This window comes from Nerophis ophidion, linkage group LG10 (genome assembly GCF_033978795.1).
Source record: "Nerophis ophidion isolate RoL-2023_Sa linkage group LG10, RoL_Noph_v1.0, whole genome shotgun sequence".
NCBI classification, from domain to species: domain Eukaryota; kingdom Metazoa; phylum Chordata; class Actinopteri; order Syngnathiformes; family Syngnathidae; genus Nerophis; species Nerophis ophidion.
In genome coordinates this window covers 8,083,275-8,104,471 of record NC_084620.1, presented here as the reverse complement: position 1 = coordinate 8,104,471, position 21,197 = coordinate 8,083,275, and the positions used below count along the sequence as shown (strand labels likewise).

Here is a 21,197-nt window from a genome sequence, read left to right as displayed (position 1 = left end):
ACATTGATTGATTGATTGATTGAAGTTGTTCCAAAAGGTCAAGGAAGCAAAAGCCGAATTGTTTTTATCGTAAATGGTAAAACACGTTTGTTTTAAAATTGAATCATGTGAAAAATGGAGTGCAGGCAAATTGTGATACAACTGTAAAAACAATGTCCATGCAGTATTTGTATCTGTCCATCAGTACCTGGTGTCCCAAATAAGTCAGAGCTCCTGTAGCCAGCAGGGACTCACGTTTCAGTTTCAAGCAGGATCATCGCATAAAATGTCCATAATCACCCTGAACTTCCCTCAACCTCTTTTTTCTCGCATTTATCTTCCACTCCACCAGCTTTGATGTCTCTTAAGATATTCACGTGTCCCCTTTATGCTCCTTCATAAAAAAAAAGTGTTTACTATTTCCTGTATAGTTTCTTTTTTTTTTTTTACCATGCCTGCATGCTCCCTACCCCCCTCATGGAGACTGTGAGGCCAGTCTGCCCCTTCAAAAAAATCAATTGGATTCCCTTGGACTAATCTCTTTATCTGTGCTTAGTGAAGTGATAAGGAGTCCAGGTGACAGTCCTTGGCGACTTGTTCACCTGTCATTTTGTCGTCTCGGTCCACAGAAAAAGTCTTAATTTTCCTGTTGGAATCGCAAGGATGGTTTTAATTCTCATTCTTACCTTTCTCCATGCAGACACAAAGAGAGAAAGGGAACTTGGAAAGCGTTCCTCCAGATCCCTGACATTAGCTTTCACTTAGAGCCAAAGTCGGACGTTTATTCTTCACTTTCAGGGGCACCTACACAGTTTCTTTGGATAATAAACTTTCAGAATTGTATGTCAGATGTCTTAATGCGTTTGTTACGTCTCGCCTCGACTACTGTAACGTATTATTTTCCGGTCTCCCCATGTCTAGCATTAAAAGATTACAGTTGGTACAAAATGCGGCTGCTAGACTTTTGACAAGAACAAGAAAGTTTGATCACATTACGCCTGTACTGGCTCACCTGCACTGGCTTCCTGTGCACTTAAGATGTGACTTTAAGGTTTTACTACTTACGTATAAAATACTACACGGTCTAGCTCCATCCTATCTTGCCGATTGTATTGTACCATATGTCTCGGCAAGAAATCTGCGTTCAAAGGACTCCGGCTTATTAGTGATCCCCAAAGCCCAAAAAAAGTCTGCGGGCTGTAGAGCTTTTTCATTTCGGGCTCCAGTACTCTGGAATGCCCTCCCGGTAACAGTTCGAGATGCTACCTCAGTAGAAGCATTTAAGTCTCACCTTAAAACTCATTTGTATACTCTAGCCTTTAAATAGACTCCCTTTTTAGACCAGTTGATCTGCCGTTTCTTTTCTTTTTCTTCTATGTCCCACTCTCCTTTGTGGAGGGGGTCCGGTCCGATCCGGTGGCCATGTACTGCTCGCCTGTGTATCGGCTGGGGACATCTTTGCGCTGCTGATCAGCCTCCGCTTGGGATGGTTTCCTGCTGGCTCCGCTGTGAACGGGACTCTCGCGACTGTGTTGGATCCATTATGGATTGATCTTTCACAGTAGCATGTTCTCATAGTCATTATTGTCACCGATGTCCCACTGGGTGTGAGTTTTCCTTGCCCTTATGTGGGCCTACCGAGGATGTCGTGGTGGTTTGTGCAGCCCTTTGAGACACTAGTGATTTAGGGCTATACAAGTAAACATTGATTGATTGATTGATTAATGAGGACTAACCATCATAATGGTGATCACAAGTTGCAAGTGTTCAATTTATGATCCAGTTTGGTGACACTTCATTCACGCAACAAAGCGTCTCTATCTCCGTAATGCTCAGTTATTTCTACCGTACGCCGCTTTAATAGTACATTTAGTACGTGAACACGGTTATCTTTTCAAGCCAAAACCCCCTCCACTTGTAGCTGTTCAGAGCAGGAACAGAAATATAATCGTCCATTAAGTTTGAACGAGGGGGGATTTCAAAAGATGTGCGCCGCACAATGTGACTCGCCGAGATAAGCGCTCGCACTTGGGTGTTTCCAAAGATACACACGCCTCAATTGTTCCGAGAAGCGTAGGGGTTTTCATCAAGTGTTTGAGCGCCCGCCAGATGAGGACGGCTTCGTTGCGTCTGTATCTGTTTCCCACAGCCATTTTTTCACAGGCTAGATTAATGGAGCGTTGGCCTTCAGACAATTTTTATTTCCACGAAGGACCTTGCTACGGAATTTGTGGAGATTATGAGTTTTGTTTGCCGAGAAAATCAAGGGTTTGTCCAAATGCTCCGAGTCAGCCGCTCTCTATGTCACACTGTGGTACTTTTTGGCATAAACGGAGTGATGGTCCAGAGCCATACACAATGAATTTGCAGCTTCCATTGTTCATGACCTTAGCCTCCCCCCAGTCTTCCCATTTATGTTCCCATCCACATAGAGCCCTTGTTTTTTTTACTGCTGTGCTGCATTCCTTGTAGGCCTCCTCAACCTGCCGTTATCTTCAGTAGATCTGCACTAAAGAGGCATTCAAGCTCATCATCACTGTCTATGTTTGACCTTTGCACTGCATTTGGAGTTTTCTTGACTCAAAACTTGGGAACACACCTCTACCCAAATAAAAACAATCAGTCATCAGTTGATTTCCTCTCTTTCGTTCTTTCCAGATCGAAATGTTAGAGCACAAGTACGGCGGCCACCTCATTTCCCGCCGTGCCGCCTGCAAGATCCAGACCGCTTTCCGCCAGTACCAGCTCAGCAAGAACTTTGAGAAGATCCGCAACTCCCTGCTCGAGAGTCGCCTGCCTCGCCGAATCTCCCTGCGCAGGGTGCGCACGCAGAACACGGAGGGCTTCTCGGCTGAACGGGCCCTGGCGGAAGGCTGCAACCTGGCGGGCATTCCCTTGGTGAGGTCGCCGTCACTGCCCACCACAGTGGGTGGCTCGCTCACCGACCTAGAAGACTCCTTCACTGAGCAGGTCCAGTCGCTGGCCAAGTCTATAGACGATGCGCTCAGCAACTGGAGCTTGAAAGCGATGTGCTCGCTCCAAGAGGGCGGCGCTTATCAGTTCAATGCAGCAGCTGTGGGAGGACAGGGAGAGTCTGCAATTCACCAAGGCCCGGTTGACCCGAGTGATCTGTCCAAAAGCGCAAGCAAGCTCATGATGGCCTTCCGGGATGTGACGGTCCAGATTGACAGCCAGAACTTTCGGGTTTCGTCTTCTGTCATGGAGTCATCAGCTTCCGTCACGCTGGGCAGCTGCACTCAACGAACCACTTCCATTACAGAAAACTCCACTCCGCTCTCCGAAACATCACAGGAACCACATGCTCCCCCAGCAGCTGACACCATAGACCCTCCGCCACCACCTCAAGAGCACCCAGCTCCCCCAGAAATAGACTTGGACTCATGCGATCAGGATGCTGAGTTCCCCGACCCACCACCGAGTGAAGAGGAGCTCACAGGTGAGGACCTGCCGTCCTTGACCCCTATTGACAAAACGGCTCCCCAATACATCCCAGATGAGGTTGCGGTGATTGCGCCGCCTCCGCCGGAGCCTCCTAAATTCCTCGCTGCCACTGCCGAGCCGCTGGAAGTCAAGCGAAGTGGCTCGGAGACGGTGGACAACAGCTCGGAGCAGATGAGCAGCAGCAGCGCTTCCACAGAGGCCCGCTCCACGTCGGAGGCCTCTTCCAAGGAGGCGCTGCAGGCCATGATCCTCAGCCTGCCCCGCTACCACTGTGAGAACCCCGCCAGCTGCAAGTCGCCGACGCTGTCCACAGACGTCATGAGAAAACGCCTCTACCGCATTGGCCTCAACCTATTCAATGTGTGAGTAATCGCAAAACTTTCAACTGTTTCTCCTCTTTGAATTGTAGATAGTACAGCTGGCTCTCAATTAGTCGGAATAAACAAGACATAAATACAGAAAATAACGATCAACGATCCGCAAAGGCTAAACTTGTCATTAGCGGCCATGCTTCCTTCCAACCCGGGACGTAATTAGAGGCTCCTTTAATATCGCATGGCTCATCACCTCGGGAGCCGGGCTGAAAATGTGCTGGCATTTCAATCAATGTCTGTCAAAGCTCTCGTCACAATATGTTGAGACGCGGCCGGGAAGGGACAAAAATACTTCAAGAGTTAACGAGATTTTGTAGAGATATTACCCCAATTATGGCTTGTCGCGCAGATCTGTAAGAGGCAATAGATATGTGCGGTAAAGCCGATTAGCTTGTGCTTGTGAGCGTGACGCTAGAAACTAGGAGGATGTTTGGTGTAAGAATTACAGTATAGAAGCTTAATGATTTAAATATTTAAAGCTAGTTTAAATGCTAATACCGATTGTATCGAGGAATTTGAAATAAACAGGTCTAAGTGGCAGCTAGATCATGTCCTGTTTGCTCTCGGATCCATTTTAAAAAGGTCATCAAGAAGTGTACACACGCCTGGTGTTTAATGACAACAACGCGTTGTGTGTTTAAGGGAATAAGTCGTGTTTGCAGTATGCCTTTTTGAAAGGTGAGCACACTTTTAATCAATTGGCTGCAAGTAAAAACAGGCAAATCAAGCTTGAGGCCGATTAGCTCCAGCACACTGAACTCTATAAACCGCAACGATGTACTATATGCTCTGCATCTTAAAGGGGAACATTATCACCGGACCTTTGTAAGCGTCAATATATACCTTGATGTTGAAGAAAAAAGACCATATATTTTTTTTATCCATTTCCGTACTCTAAATGGGTGAATTTTGGCGAATTAAACGCCTTTCTGTTTATCGCTCTCTGAGCGACGACGTCAGAACGTGACGTCACCTAGGTAGTCAACGCCATTCTTCCCTACCACATCACACGCATCAAGTCAAATCCGCTCTGTTATTTTCCATTTTTTCGACATTTTACCGGTACCTTAGAGACATTATGCCTCGTCGGTTTGTTGTCGGAGGGTGTAACAACACGATCAGGGACGGATTCAAGTTGATTTACGTAGAATGTGCATCGATTAGCACGGCATGCTAATCGATGTTAACATGCTATTTAGGCTAGCTGTATGTACATATTGCAGCATTATGCCTCATTTGTAGCTATATTTACATCCAGCCTTTCTCTCCACCCACATTTAATGCCAAACAAACACTTACCAATCAACGGATTTAGGTTGCTCCAGTGTCAAGAGATGCGAAAGTCCCTCGTTTTGTTTTTATCGGCGATACTATGACAGAGATGGCACAGAGATGGCAAGAATGTCTGGATATCCTGCGACACTCAAAGCAGATGCATTCCCAACGATAAAGTCAACAAAATCACACAGGTGAGTTTTGTTGATGTTGTTGACTTATGTGCTAATCAGACATATTTGGTCGCGGCATGACTGCCAGCTAATCGATGCTAACATGCTATTTAGGCTAGCTGTATGTACATTTGAAAATATATTTACATCCAGCGTTTCCTTCCACCCACATTTAATGCGAAACAAAGACTTACCAATCAACGGATTTAAGTTGCTCCAGTGTCAAGAGATGCGAAAGTCCCTCATTTTGTTTTTACCGGCGATACTATGACAGAGATGGCACAGAGATGGCAAGAATGTGTGGATATCCTGCGACACTCAAAGCAGATGCATTCCCAACGATAAAGTCAACAAAATCACACAGGTGAGTTTTGTTGATGTTGTTGACTTATGTGCTAATCAGACATATTTGGTCGCGGAATGACTGCCAGCTAATCGATGCTAACATGCTATTTAGGCTAGCTGTATGTACATTTGAAAATATATTTACATGCAGCGTTTCCTTCCACCCACATTTAATGCGAAACAAAGACTTACCAATCAACGGATTTAAGTTGCTCCAGTGTCAAGAGATGCGAAAGTCCCTCGTTTTGTTTTTACCGGCGATACTATGACAGAGATGGCACAGAGATGGCAAGAATGTCTGGATATCCTGCGACACTCAAAGCAGATGCATTCCCAACGATAAAGTCAACAAAATCACACAGGTGAGTTTTGTTGATGTTGTTGACTTATGTGCTAATCAGACATATTTGGTCGCGGCATGACTGCCAGCTAATCGATGCTAACATGCTATTTAGGCTAGCTGTATGTACATTTGAAAATATATTTACATGCAGCGTTTCCTTCCACCCACATTTAATGCGAAACAAACACTTACCAATCGACGGATTTAAGTTGCTCCAGTGTCAATGCGAAAGTCCTGCTCGTTTGGTACGCACATTTTACCGGCGATGCTAACGCAGAAATGGCCAAATAGCGTCAATAGCTATTTGCTCAATAGCTTCAGTTTCTTCTTCAATTTCGTTTTCGCTATCTGCCTCCATACTCCAACCATCCGTTTCAAAACATGCGTAATCTGTTGAATCGCTTGAGCTGCTGAAATCCGAGTCTGAATCCGAGCTAATGTCGCTATATCTTGTTTGTTTGTATTGCCAGCACTGTATGACGTCACAGGAAAATAAACAGTGGCTTCGAGAGAGCAAAAATAAGGCACTTTAAAGCTTTTTTTAGGGATATTCCGGGACGGGTAAAATTTAAAAAAAAAAAATTAAAAAATAAAATAAGCTACTGGGAACTGATTTTTTATTGATTTTAACCCTTTTGAAATTGTGATAATGTTCCCCTTTTAACAGGCGTGCTAGCTCCAGGTTAGCAGGTGATCTCAGCATGAAACTAAAAAAAAGGTTGCATACATGCAAGATAAAGGGCAGGTAGAGGCGTACAAAAGGTAACGAGCACGTTCACACCTTGAGCGTGGACGGCATGACAATGACAGCATGATAGGGTAGGTGGGGGTGCGTCAAGGACGCGGAAAGGAGGAGATGGAGCGGCCAATAAGAGGAGGCGGGTAATATGTGAGTTTACATCATGGTGACACATTGCAGTGTGAGTGTGACGCGCACGTGTTTATTTAATTTCCGTAGTGATGAATCAAATTCTGGTGTGGGCTGAGATAATGTCGTAAGGATGAGTCACGCTTTTATAAGACAATGCACAGCTTTGGTCCTTTTCATGGTCCTTTTCACACTGTATAACAGTAAATCAAGTTTGGATGAAATAGTAACCTTGAAACGGCATTTATTGAACTGAAGAAATCAGCAGGGGTATTTAAATAGGCCACAATACATTTTTATAGTACTATTTCCTATTTTTTCAGAAATAAATGAAAATTAAAATCATTTGCGTTACCATAAATATATACCGTATTTTTCGCACTATAAGGCGCACATAAAAACTTCAAATTTTCTTAAAAGCTAACAGTGCGCCTTATAATCTGGTGCGCCTTATATATGGACCAATATTGAGCCACAATAAGCGGTAGGAAATGGATGGATGAATGGATGGAGGTCTCGCAACTACGGTAAGCAGCCGCCAACCTTATTTTCCCCCGTAGAAGAAGAATCGTGCGGTGCATGCTGGGATATATGACTGCGGGAGGCGTGCCGTTTCTGTGTGTTTACATCAGGGGTGTCAAACTCGAATACAGAGTGAGCCAGATTTGAAAACTGAACAAAGCCGCCGGCCAAGGTTGAACAAATTAACCTTTTAATAGGGACCCCGACAAGTTTTGCATTGAATATTAAACAAGCAAGGCTTATGTAGCTTTATAGTCACATACAAAATCGAGTTTCAAATTATAATAATGAGTAAAAAATATCAATGGCATATCAAATAAAATGTAAATAAAAATTGGGGAAGCGGGGTTTGGTGGTAGCGGGGGTGTCCCGGAAGAGTTAGTGCTGCAAGGGGTTCTGGGTATTTCTTCTGTTGAGTTTATGTTGTGCTACGGTGCATATGTTCTCCCGAAATGTGTTTGTCATAATTTTTTGGTGTGGCGCATATTTGTAAAAGTGTTAAAGTTGTTTACACGGCCACCCTCAGTGTGACTGATTGATTGATTGATTGATTGATACTTTTATTAGTAGATTGCACAGTACAGTACATATTCCGTACAATTGACCACTAAATGGTATCACCCGAATAAGTTTTTCAACTTGTTTAAGTCGGGGTCCACGTTAATCAATTCATGGTACAAATATATACTATCAACATAATACAGTCATCACACAAGTTAATCATCATAGTATGTACATTGAATTATTTACATTATTTACAATCCGGGGGGTGGGATGAGGAGTATTGGTTGATATCAGAACTTCAGTCATCAACAATTGCATCAACAGAGAAATGTGGACATTGAAACAGTGTAGGTCTTACAGTAGGATATGTACAGCCAGCAGAGAACATAGCGAGTTCACATAGCATAAGAACAAGTATATACATTAGAAGTACATTTGAGTTGTTTATAATCCGGGGAGATGGGATGTGAATGGAGGAGGGTATTAGTAAAGTGTTGAAGTTGCCTGGAGGTGTTGTTTTAGAGCGGTTTTGAAGGAATATAGAGATGCACTTACTTTTACACCTGATGGCTGTTGATCAAGTATGTCTTGTATTTGCTTGTGTGTGTTAAAGCAGCATATATTATGTGACTGGACCGGCACGTTGTTTGTATGGCGGAAAAGCGGACGTGACGACAGGCTGTAGAGGACGCTGAAGGCAGTGCCTTCAAGGCACGCCCCCAATATTGTTGTCCGGGTGGAAATCATGACAAATTCGGAAGAATGGTTGCCCCGGGATATTTTCGGGAGGGGCACTGAACGTTGGGAGTCTCCCGGGAAAATCGTGAGGGTTGGCAAGTACGAGTATCAGCGGTGAATGCGGTGTTACAGAGGCATCGCCGCTGTATGATACCGGCGGGCCAGCTCTAATCTTCATTTGATATTACCTCAAGGGCCAAATGAAATTACACGGCAGGCCAAATTTGGCCCGCGGGCCAGAGTTTGACAGCCATGGTTTACATGTTTGTAAAGACCCCAAAATGGCTCCTATTAAAAGAGACACTTACGACGCAGAGTTTAAACTCGAGGCGATCAGTCACACAGTAGAAGACGGGAATAGGGCATCAGCGAGAGAATCTAACATTAACAGCAGCGACACTGACTCGTTTAATGACGACTTCGACAAGACGGAGCCGGGCATGTTGGATGCCGTATTCGCCCAGCTGTTTGATTCGGACACTGAAGAAGAAGAATTTGAGGAATTCGTGGATGAGGAATAACTTAATAAAGTGAGCTTTAAATGTTTATTTTGTGTATTGTGTTGGGTGACATTATCGTTTGAACAACGTTGAGTTATTGATATATTATTGCTTTGCACTATTCCGAGTGTTACTATATTGTGATTGCACTAACGTTTGATTTACCGTAACAGTATCAGACTGTTTTTTACGTGTTTATTGAATCGGGGGACATAATAAAACAGCTGTTTATTCATTTTGGGAGTGAACAGAGTTGACAGAACGCTGTTTTTTAATCTATTAATAAAGTTTGACTGACCTATCTGACTGTTTTGTTGACATTCCCTTTAGCGCAGCTCCATCTAAAGCAGGGGTTAGCAACCTTTACCACTCAAAGAGCCATTTTGACCCGTTTCACAAAATAAAGAAAACAATGGGAGCCACAAAACTCTTTTGAAATTTAAAATGAAATAACACTGCATACAGAGTTTTTTTTACTTTGTGCTATGTTTAAACCAGGGGTCTCAGACACGCGGCCCGCACCTTAATATGAACATTTAATGATAGTGGGGCCCGCGAGTTTTTTATGAATGCCGCTTGACAGCATCACACTTGCCAACCATCACGAATATTCCGAGAGACTACCGAATGTCAGATCAACCATTCTCGCGAATGTTTGCAGAATTTCCCTCGATTAACAATAATAGGGGCAACCTATGAAGGTGCCGCCTTTGACGCCTTCTACAACACGTCCAATCACCTTGCCAACCCAGTCACATGTCGTACGAGGCTTCTGCTGATTAACGCAAACGATTGCAAGACATACTTGTTCAACAGCCATACAGTTTACACTGAGGGTTGTGATATAAAAAACTTTAGCAATCTTACTAATATGCGCCACACTGTGAACCCACACCAAACAGGAATGACAAACACATTTTGGGAGAACAAAAGAACAAATACCCAGAATCCCATGCATCCCACTCTTGCGGGCTACATTATACACCCCGCTGACACCACCCTCTGTGCGTCGGTTGAGTTGTGGGGGCGGGGTTTGGTGCTACTGTAGCCCGGAAGAGCAGGGATGCATGGAAATCTGGGTATTTGTTCTTTTGTGTTTATGTTGTGTTACAGTGCCAATGTTTTCCCGAAATGTGTTCGTCATTCTTGTTTGGTGTGGGTTCACAGTGTGGCGCATATTAGTAAAAGTGTTAAAGTTGTTTATATCACAACCCTCAGTGTAACCCGCATGGTTGTTGACTAAGTATGAGTTGCAGTCGCTTTCGTGTATTAACAGAGGCCGAACATGAAATGAGCAGTCGACACGCAGATCGCACAATGTAAAAGCGAGCGCGGCGACACGTTGTAGAGGAGGTTAACGACATTACCATCACTGCACACCCTCAGTATTGTAGTTCAGGTGAAAATGTGAGAATGTTATCCCCGGGTGATTTCTGAGAGAGGCACTAAAATCCGGAAACCTCACGTTATAGTCGTTGGGGTCGGCAAATTAGCAGCTGAGCCACATCAGAGGTTGCCGACCCCTGATCTAAAGGATGCACAATGTAACCCCAGCCTCTACTGTAGCATCTATTCTATGCGCCTTATAATGCGGTGCGCCTTATATATGAACAAAGTTTTAAAATTGGCCATTCATTGAAAGTGCGCCTTATAATCCGGTGCGCCTTATAGTGCGGACAATACGGTATTACTGTTTTATATTATTCACATTATTAATGTATATAGGTTTATAATAATAGTAATAATAATGCATTTTATTTATAATGCAATTTATATTTCTGGATTTTCAAAGGGGCTTCACGGTGGCAGAGGGGTTAGTGCGTCTGCCTCACAATAAGAAGTTCCTGCAGTCCTGGGTTCAAATCCAGGCTTGGGATCTTTCTGTGTGGAGTTTGCATGTTCTCCCCGTGAATGCGTGGGTTCCCTCCGGGTACTCCGACTTCCTCCCGCTTCCAAAGACATGCACCTGGGGATAGGTTGATTGGCAACACTAAAATTGTCCCTAGTGTGTGAATGTGAGTGTGAATGTTGTCTGTCTAGCTGTGTTGGCCCTGCGATGAGGTGGCGACTTGTCCAGGGTGTACCCCGCCTTCCGCCGGATTGTAGCTGAGATAGGCGCCAGCGCCCCCCGCGACCCCGAAAGGGAATAAGCGGTAGAAAATGGATGGATGAATGGATTTTCAAAGTGCAACAGTGGAGAAGAGACAAGCAAGACAATTAAAATGTCAATAAAAACTAATAGTTGAAAGTAATATAGAGCAACAAAATTTTCAAATTGGCCATTCATTGAAGGTGCGCCATACAGTGCGGAAAATACGGTATTACTGTTTTATATTATTCACATTATTAATGTATATAGGTTTAAAATAATAGTAATAATAATACATTTTATTTATAATGCAATTTATATTTCTGGATTTTCAAAGTGCAACAGTGGAGAAGAGACAAGCAAGACAATTAAAATGTCAATAAAAACTAATATTTGAAAGTAATATAGAGCAACAAAATTTTCAAATTGGCCATTCATTGAAGGTGCGCCTTATAGTGCGGAAAATACGGTGTTACTGTTTTATATTATTCACATTATTAATGTATATAGGTTTATAATAATAATAATAATATTACATTTTATTTATAATGCAATTTATATTTCTGGAATTTCAAAGTGCAACAGTGGAGAAGAGACAAGCAAGAGACAATTAAAATGTCAATAAAAACTAATAGTTGAAAGTAATATAGAGCAATAAAGTTTTAAAATTGGCCATTCATTGAAGGTGCGCCTTTTAATCCGGTGCGCCTTATTGTGCGGAAAATACGGTATTACTGTTTTATATTATTCACATTATTAATGTATTGAAGTTTATAATAATGGTAATATTAATACATTTTATTTATAATGCAATTTAGATTTCTGGATTTTTAAAGTGCAACAGTGGAAAAGAGACAAGCAAGAGACAATTAAAATGTCATTAAAAACTAATAGTTGAAAGTAATACAGAGCAACTTCAATAAAAGTTTAAAAGCGTCAAGACGTTAAAGGTTTTCCTCCGAAACAGTGAAGAAGTTCCAAACGATCGACGCCATGTTTGTTTACAATGAGCTGGAAAGACAAGCTGTTTACAGCACAGCACGTTCGAGAAAAGGAGCGCTTGATTTGTTCACTAAATACAGTTTGTCGCTACACCTGTAAGTGCAAGTTAAAGCTCTACTATGCAAAGCGAAAGCCATTTATCAACAACACCCAGAAACGCTGCCAGCTTTGCTGGGCTTAAGCTCATCTAAGATGGTCTGATGGAAAGTGGAAAAGTCTTCTGTGGTCTGGGCAATCTCGCCTCATTAGAGCAGTTTTATTTTTCATGACCTCTTCCCGAAATTGAAAAACAGTGGTGGTCAACCAAGCCCAGATTGCTGTTATGGAGCAAGCAGCGCACAAACTAGAACTGTGGCTCGGTCAAGCAAATTGGTATCAAGATTCTGCCTGATGACTAAGGTTGCATTTCATGATTCAACTTTGCGTCTGTAGCCATGTTTGTTGCCTTGTCAATGTGTCACGTGCCGTTTACGAGTATGCATGTTTTTTCCCGTCTATCAAAATATAACTATGGATCTCATTATTGTGTATGTGCTGAAAGCTTCATTTATGATTGCTGCTTTTGGTAAAAGCTTATTTATACTTGCAGAGGCTTTAAGAATTATAAATAATGTCAGGATTATACCTAAATGGGAAATACCAAACGTTAAAAGTGTATCACCTACCTAGGTTCCATTCTAGAGGCTAATCTTTCCTGTGATAAAATGGCAACCAAGGTGATCAAAAAGGTCAACCAAAGAACGAGATTCCTCTACAGAATCTCCTCTCTGGTCAACAAAAACACCTTGAGGATTCTAGCGGGAACTCTCATTCAACCCTTCTTCGATTACGCTTGCACCTCCTGGTACCCCAGCACCTCCAAAACCCTCAAATCTAGACTACAAACATCCCAGAATAAGCTAATCCGGTTACTTTTAGACCTCCACCCCAGATCACACCTCAATCCAACCCACTTCTCCAAAGTGGGCTGGCTCAGGGTGGAGGACAGAGTAAAACAACTTGCACTGAGCCTAGTCTATAAAATCCGCTACACCTCCTTGATCCCGAAGTACATGTCAAACTACTTCCTTAACGTAAATGACCGCCATAACCACAACACCAGGGGGAGCTCCACAAACCACGTTAAACCCAGATTTCGATCTAACAAAGGTCTTAACTCATTCTCTTTCTATGCCACATCAATGTGGAATGCACTCCCAACAGGTGTAAAAGTAAGTGCATCTCTATATTCCTTCAAAACCGCTCTAAAACAACACCTCCAGGCAACTTCAACACTTTACTAACACCCTCCTCCATTCACATCCCATCTCCCCGGATTATAAACAACTCAAATGTACTTCTAATGTATATACTTGTTCTTATGCTATCTGAACTCACTATGTTCTCTGCTGGCTGTACATATCCTACTAAATAAGACCTACACTGTTTCAATGTCCACATTTCTCTGTTGATGCAATTGTTGATGACTGAAGTTCTGATATCAACCAAAGCTCCTCATCCCACCCCCCGGATTGTAAATAATGTAAATGATTCAATGTACATACTATGATGATTAACTTGTGTGATGACTGTATTATGTTGATAGTATATATTTGTACCATGAATTGATTAACGTGGACCCTGACTTAAACAAGTTGAAAAAACTTATTCGGGTGTTACCATTTAGTGGTCAATTGTACGGAATATGTACTGTACTGTGCAATCTACTAATAAAAGTATCAATCAATCAATCAATATCAAACAAACCTTTGATGAAAGGGTCACTGCAAACTTGTGCGTCCTTTGACTCTGCTCCCTTGGACTGTAGTACGTGCTCCTTTTCTCGTTGTTTGTCATAAATCTTTCACTTTGACGCCCTTCTTGATTACCTCTTGAGGAACTCTGAAGGAACGTTTTTCCTTCTCGCGATTTCAACAGTTTGTAAAGCTGAAAACAATGCAATTATGGGGCGGTTTTCTTCGGGAAAGACTTAATAGCACCAAGTAACCATTAAGAACAGACGCTGGCTTGACCACCACGCATATTTAATGAGTCGGGCGTGACATAATGTAAATTCAAGCAATTAGAGCTACTTTTATGATATAGTGACCATAAACTATAGTTTGTACGTGTCTTTAATTTTACTTTTGGGAGGTGTTTTGTGGTTTTCTTTCAATGAGAAAAGGAAAAATGTACAAACCCCGTTTCCATATGAGTTGGGAAATTGTGTTGGATGTAAATATAAACGGAATACAATGATTTGCAAATCATTTTCAAACCCATAGTCAATTGAATGCACTACAAAGACAAAATATTTGATGTTCAAACTCATAAACTTTATTTTTTTTTGCAAATAATAATTAATTTAGAATTTCATGGCTGCAACATGTGCCAAAGTAGTTGGGAAAGGGCATGTTCACCACTGTGTTACATCACCTTTTCTTTTAACAACACTCAATAAACGTTTGGGAACTGAGGAAACTCATTGTTGAAGCTTTGAAAGTGGAATTCTTTGCTATTCTTGTTTTATGTAGAGCTTCAGTCGTTCAACAGTACGGGGTCTCCGCTGTCGTATTTTACGCTTCATAATGCGCCACACATTTTCGATGGGAGACAGGTCTGGACTGCAGGCACGCCAGTCTAGTACCCACACTCTTTTACTACGAAGCCACACTGTTGTAATACGTAGCTTGGCATTTTCTTGCTTAAATAAGCAGGGGCATCCATGATAACGTTGCTTGGACGGCAACTTATGTTGCTCCAAAACCTGTATGTACCTTTCAGCAATAATGGTGCCTACACAGATGTGTAAGTTACCCATGCCTAGGCCGCTAATACACCCCCATACCATCACACATGCTGCCTTTTCATCTTTGCACCTAGAACAATCCGGATGTTTTTTTTCCTCTTCGATCCGAAGGACACAACGTCCACAGTTTCCCCCCAAAAATTTAAATGTGGACTCGTCAGACCACAGAAGACTTTTCCACTTTCTATCTTAGATGAGCTTAAGCCCAGCAAAGCTGGCAGCGTTTCTGGGTGTTGTTGATAAATGGCTTTCACTTTGCATAGTAGAGCTTTAACTTGCACTTACAGGTGTAGCGACAAACTGTATTTAGTGACAGTGGGTTTCTGAAGTGTTCCTGAGCCCATGCGGTGATATCCTTTAGAGATTGATGTCGGTTTTTGATACAGTGCCGTCTGATTGTTTAAGGTCACGGTCATTCAATGTTGGTTTCCGGTCATGCCGCTTACGTGGAGTGATATCTCCAGATTCTCTGAACCTTTTTATGATATTATGGACCGTAGATTTTGAAATCCCTGAATTTCTTGCAATTGCACTTTGAGAAACGTTGTTCTTAAACTGTTTGACTATTTGCTCACGCAGTTGTGGACAAAGGGGTGTACCTCGCCCCATCCTATCTTGTGAAAGACTAGGCATTTTTTGGGAAGCTTTTGATACCCAATCATGGCACCCACCTGTTCCCAATTAGCCTGCACACCTGTGGGATATTCCAAATAAGTCTTTGATGAGCATTCCTCAACTTTATCAGTATTTATTGCCACCTTTCCCAACTTCTTTGTTTTGTGTTGCTGGCATCAAATTCTAAAGTTAATGATTATTTGCAACAACAAAAAAATGTTTATGAATTTGAACATCAAATATGTTGTCTTTGTAGCATATTCAACTGAATATGGGTTGAAAATCAATCAATCAATCAATGTTTATTTATATAGCCCCAAATCACAAATGTCTCAAAGGACTGCACAAATCATTACGACTACAACATCCTCGGAAGAACCCACAAAAGGGCAAGGAAAACTCACACCCAGTGGGCAGGGAGAATTCACATCCAGTGGGACGCCAGTGACAATGCTGACTATGAGAAACCTTGGAGAGGACCTCAGATGTGGGCAACCCCCCCTCTCTAGGGGACCGAAAGCAATGGATGTCGAGCGGGTCTAACATGATACTGTGAAAGTTCAATCCATAGTGGCTCCAACACAGCCGCGAGAGTTCAGATGATTTGCAAATCATTGTATTCAGTTTTTATTTACATCTAACACAATTTCCCAACTCATATGGAAACGGGGTTTGTGTGTGGTCATTATTGCATTGCTCAAGCACCAAATCTACTGATTAGAAGCCAGTTAACTAAGCAGTAAGGCAAAGAACGTGTGTGCACGTATGTGTTCGTGTTCACAAACCTCGCCTGCATCAAAATCCTGCCCGCAGAACTAAATGACCCGGACAGTAATTGCAAGCTCCGGCATCCAGATGGTGAACGGGGGAAACAGATTTTTCACGAAAACCCGACACGGTAACCATGAACACGATCTCGGTACAAAAAGTCAGGCATATTTATTGCTTGAGTTTTTATATAATGGCAAGATCGTCTTGTATTGCGTCTCCTGACACCCTCATCACAGATGCTAATCACCATGTGGGCTCATCCGTGTGTTGCCTGGGAAAACATGGAGTCATCTGCCAAATTCGCTCTCAGAGACACGGCGCCGTCAGGAGTGTAGGCGAGATTTGGAAGCAGATGCTTTTAGGCCTGGCCCGCCTTGTCGTGTCTCCAATGTAGTCAAGCTGCCGTTTGTTCACATCTGCTCTGTCCGGTCCTCTCTAAGCCCCCTCCCCTTTCCCCTTTATCACCCACCGTGACCATCTATCCTCACCTCGCAAAACCCATTAGCTCTGTTACGTAAAAGGAGAACACAGAGTGAAGGCATTAATGCTGAACAGTCCCTACACCCAAAAAAATAACTAATAAGATTTACTTGAAAAAATTATTGTAAGTTTTTGCACGCAAATGAAATAAGTCAAATTTAAGTCTCATCTTAAAACTCATCTGTATACTCTAGCCTTTAAATAGACCTCCTTTTTAGACCAGTTGATCTGCCGCTTCTTTTCTTTCTCCTATGTTCCCCCCTCCCTTGTGGAGGGGGTCCGGTCCGATGACCATGGATGAAGTACTGACTGTCCAGAGTCGAGACCCAGGATGGACCGCTCGCCTGTATCGGTTGGGGACATCTCTACGCTGCTGATCCGCTTGAGATGGTTTCCTGTGGACGGGACTCTCACTGCTGTCTTGGAGCCACTATGGATTGAACTTTCACAGTATCATGTTAGACCCGCTCGACATCCATTGCTTTCGGTCCCCTAGAGGGGGGGGGGGTTGCCCACATCTGAGGTCCTCTCCAAGGTTTCTCATAGTCAGCATTGTCACTGGCGTCCCACTGGATGTGAATTCTCCCTGCCCACTGGGTGTGAGTTTTCCTTGCCCTTTTGTGGGTTCTTCCGAGGATGTTGTAGTCGTAATGATTTGTGCAGTCCTTTGAGACATTTGTGATTTGGGGCTATATAAATAAACATTGATTCATTGATAATGCTGCAATATCAAGTAACACTCACTTGCCAGTATCAAGTAAATTCTACTTACCATATAACATAACAGTTGTGAAGATATTTAGTAACAGTTACTTAATTACATCCAAGTTTAAAGTTCCATCCATCCATTTTCTACCGCTTATTCCCTTTTGGGGTCGCGGGGGGCGCTGGCGCCTATCTCAGCTACAATCGGGCGGAAGGCAGGGTACACCCTGGACAAGTCGCCACCTCATCGCAGGGCCAACACAGATAGACAGACAACATTCACACTCACATTCACACACTAGGGCCAATTTAGTGTCGCCAATCAACCTATCCCCAGGTGCATGTCTTTGGAAGTGGGAGGAAGCCGGAGTACCCGGAGGGAACCCACGCATTCACGGGGAGAACATGCAAACTCCACACAGAAAGATCCCGAGCCTGGATTTGAACCCAGGACTGCAGGAACTTCGTATTGTGAGGCAGACGCACTAACCCCTCTGCCACCGTGAAGCCCAAGTTTAAAGTTATATTTATATAAACAAATTAAGTAAAGTCTACTTGTTTTTCATCGGCAGGAACATCATTTTACTCAAAATATTAAGTACATTTTATATACCGTATTTCCTTGAATAGCCGCCGGGGCGCTAATTAATTTGAGACCTCTTCTCACTCCTGCGCTTATCACTGGCATGCAGTTAAAAACTGAGTGTGATTAAAAAAGGTTTGATTTAAAATCACACTCAGTTAAAAACTGAGTGTGATTAAAAAAGGTTTGATTTAAAATTATTCTGCGGCGGCGGCCCGGTGGATGGGGATCGCTTCTCTACACCACGCTGTCTGCGTGCCGGAAGGACACATGCATTCCGCTGATTCCCATACGAGATTGCGATGCATACTTGGTCAACAGCCACACCTTTTACACTGACGGTTGTGATATAAACAACTTTAACATTCTTACTAATATGCGCCACACTCTGTGAACCCACACCAAACACATTTCTGGAGAACATCGACTCTGTAACACATTATAAACAGATAAGAATTACCCATAATGCCACCTTGCAGTGCTCTGTGAAGTGATCCTAACGGCCGGAGCAGTGCCAGTCGGCCAGAGCCTGTTGTGCTGTGCGCATGCGTCGTCGTGCATGCGTTTGAAAACACTAGATTTTCAGAGTAAAGTTTATGTAATATTTTTAGGTTTATGTACGTACAACTATTAAACATTTAAATAGTATAAGGAAACTTAAGTAAAACTTACTCTTCCCCCATAATTGATGTATTACGTTAATAAAATGTTTAATTTGACTTAAGAAACTCTAGTTCTTACTGAATGCTAAAAATACTAGGTATAAATTATGACAGTTGCTCTAATAGAGTTTACAGCACCAAAAAGTCACTTTTTTCAGTGTAGAGCAGAGGTCACCTGCTCTATTTATTATTTTTTACAATAAAAAAAAAAAAACTTACTTGAACATTGATTTAAATTGTCAGGAAAGAGGAGGAAGGAATTTAAAAGGTAAAAAGGTATATGTGTTTAAAAATCCTAAAATCATTTTTAAGCTTGTATTTTTTCTCTAAAATTGTCTTTCTGAAAGTTATAAGCAAAGTAAAAAAATAAATTAGTTTATTTCAAGAAATTCTATTGGAGTTTTGTCTCTCTTAGAATTGAAAATGTCGAGCAAAGCGAGACCAGCTTGCTAGTGAATAAATCCAATTTAAAAAATAGAGGCAGCTCACTGGTAAGTGCTGCTATTTGAGCTATTTTTAGAACAGGCCAGCGGGCGACTCATATGGTCCTTATGGGCTACCGCGTTGGTGACCCCTGCACTACAGCATCAATAGCAGGATACACATACTGTAACTAATTGGTTATTGACCATAGGGCTGGGACATTTTTAATTCTAAAAGACACAAAACTCAAATAGAATTTGTTTAAATAAAATAATTAATTTTTTTACTTTTCTTCTTATAACTTTCAGAAAGACAATTTTAGAGAAAAAACCCAACCTTAAAAAGTATTTGAGGATTTTTAAACACATATACCTTTTTACCTTTTAAATTCCTTCCTCTTCTTTCCTGACAATTTAAATCAATGTTCAAGTTGCTCGGTTGGTAGAGCGGCCGTGCCAGCAACTTGAGGGTTGCAGGTTTGAATCCCGCTTCCGCCATCCTAGTCACTGCCATTGTGTCCTTGGGCAAGACACTTTACCCACCTGCTCCCATTCCACCCACACTGGTTTGAATGTAAAAAAAAAATTAGATATTGGGTTTCACTATGTAAAGCGCTTTGAGTCACTAGAGAAAAAGCGCTATATAAATATAATTCACTTCACTTCACTTTTTTCGATGTGAAATGTTTCTTCAAACTTATTACGATTAAAATTCCCAAAAATTATTCTGGCAAATCTAGAAAAATCTTTAGAATTTTAAAAATGTAAATCTTATTTTAAAGTCTTTTGAATTTCATTTAAAATGTTTGTTGTGGAAAATGTAGAAGAAATAATGATTCTTCTTTGTTAGAGATATAGCTTAGTCCAATTTGTTATATATTCTAACAAAATGTGGATTGGATTTTAAACTATTTAAAACATGTCATCAAAATTCTAAAATTAATCTTAATCAGGAAAAATTACTGAGGTTCCATAAATTCTTTTTTTAATTTTTTCAAAAAGTTTCGATTTAGCTAATTTTTCTCTTAATTTTTTTCGGTTGAATTTTGAATTTTAAAAAATCGAAATTGAAGATAAACTATGTTTTTCCTGTTTTCTCTTCTTTTAAACCATTCAATTAAGTGTTTTTTTCATCATTTATTCTCTACAAAAAACCTTCCTTAAAAGGAAAAAAAATATACGACGGAATGACAGACAGAAATAAATTTTTTTTATATATATATAAAGATTTATTTATTTAAGGTAAATTGAGCAAACTGGCTATTTTTGGCAATTTTTCAAAGTGTGTATCAAACTGTTAGCCCTTTGCATTAATCAGTACCCAAGAAGTAGCTCTTGGTGTCAAAAAGGTTGCTGACCCCTGCCCTAGAGCATCTCTACCTTTGAGTATTTTGGACACATAATGACAAAACTGAACAATCTTCTTCATCAGAAATCCTGACAAGGGCCTGCAGTTCCTGATATCCCGAGGATTCATCCCTGACACCCCCATCGGCGTGGCCCACTTCCTGCTGCAGAGGAAAGGTCTGAGTCGACAGATGATCGGGGAGTTCCTGGGCAACAGCAAAAAGCCCTTCAACAGGGACGTCCTCGAGTAAGTTCTGTGTTTTCTTATTGGTCGACTATTGCCTGCGTTTTCACCTTCCTCATTCCAATTGTGGAGCTTTGAATTCATTTCCCAGTAAAATGATGACGATAACGTGGTCTGGTGTGCATGAGCGACATTACTGTGCATTTTGTTGCTTATGCTAATGCAACATCTTCCAATTTTTGGTTGATTAAACCTTTTTTTAGTATATATTTTTATATCCATCCATCCATCCATCATCTTCCGCTTATCCGAGGTCGGGTGGCGGGGGCAACAGCCTAAGCAGGGAAACCCAGACTTCCCTCTCCCCAGCCACTTCATCTAGCTCTTCCTGGGGGATCCCGAGGCGTTCCCAGGCCAGCCGGGAGACATAGTCTTCCCAACGTGTCCTGGGTCTTCCCCGTGGCCT

The 21,197-nt window shown here is 42.0% G+C and overlaps 1 protein-coding gene across 6 annotated transcripts in view; it reads left to right on the top strand.

Moving 5' to 3' along the window:
* iqsec3a (IQ motif and Sec7 domain ArfGEF 3a) overlaps window positions 1–21,197 on the top strand; it is a 252,472-nt gene that overhangs the window by 138,681 nt on the left and 92,594 nt on the right. For all 6 annotated transcript variants that reach the window (XM_061912221.1, XM_061912220.1, XM_061912226.1 and 3 more), the window contains 2 exons: window positions 2,638–3,803; window positions 20,633–20,794. In XM_061912221.1, the coding sequence (XP_061768205.1) occupies window positions 2,638–3,803; window positions 20,633–20,794 (1,328 nt within the window). The remainder of the gene's footprint in view (window positions 1–2,637; window positions 3,804–20,632; window positions 20,795–21,197) is intronic.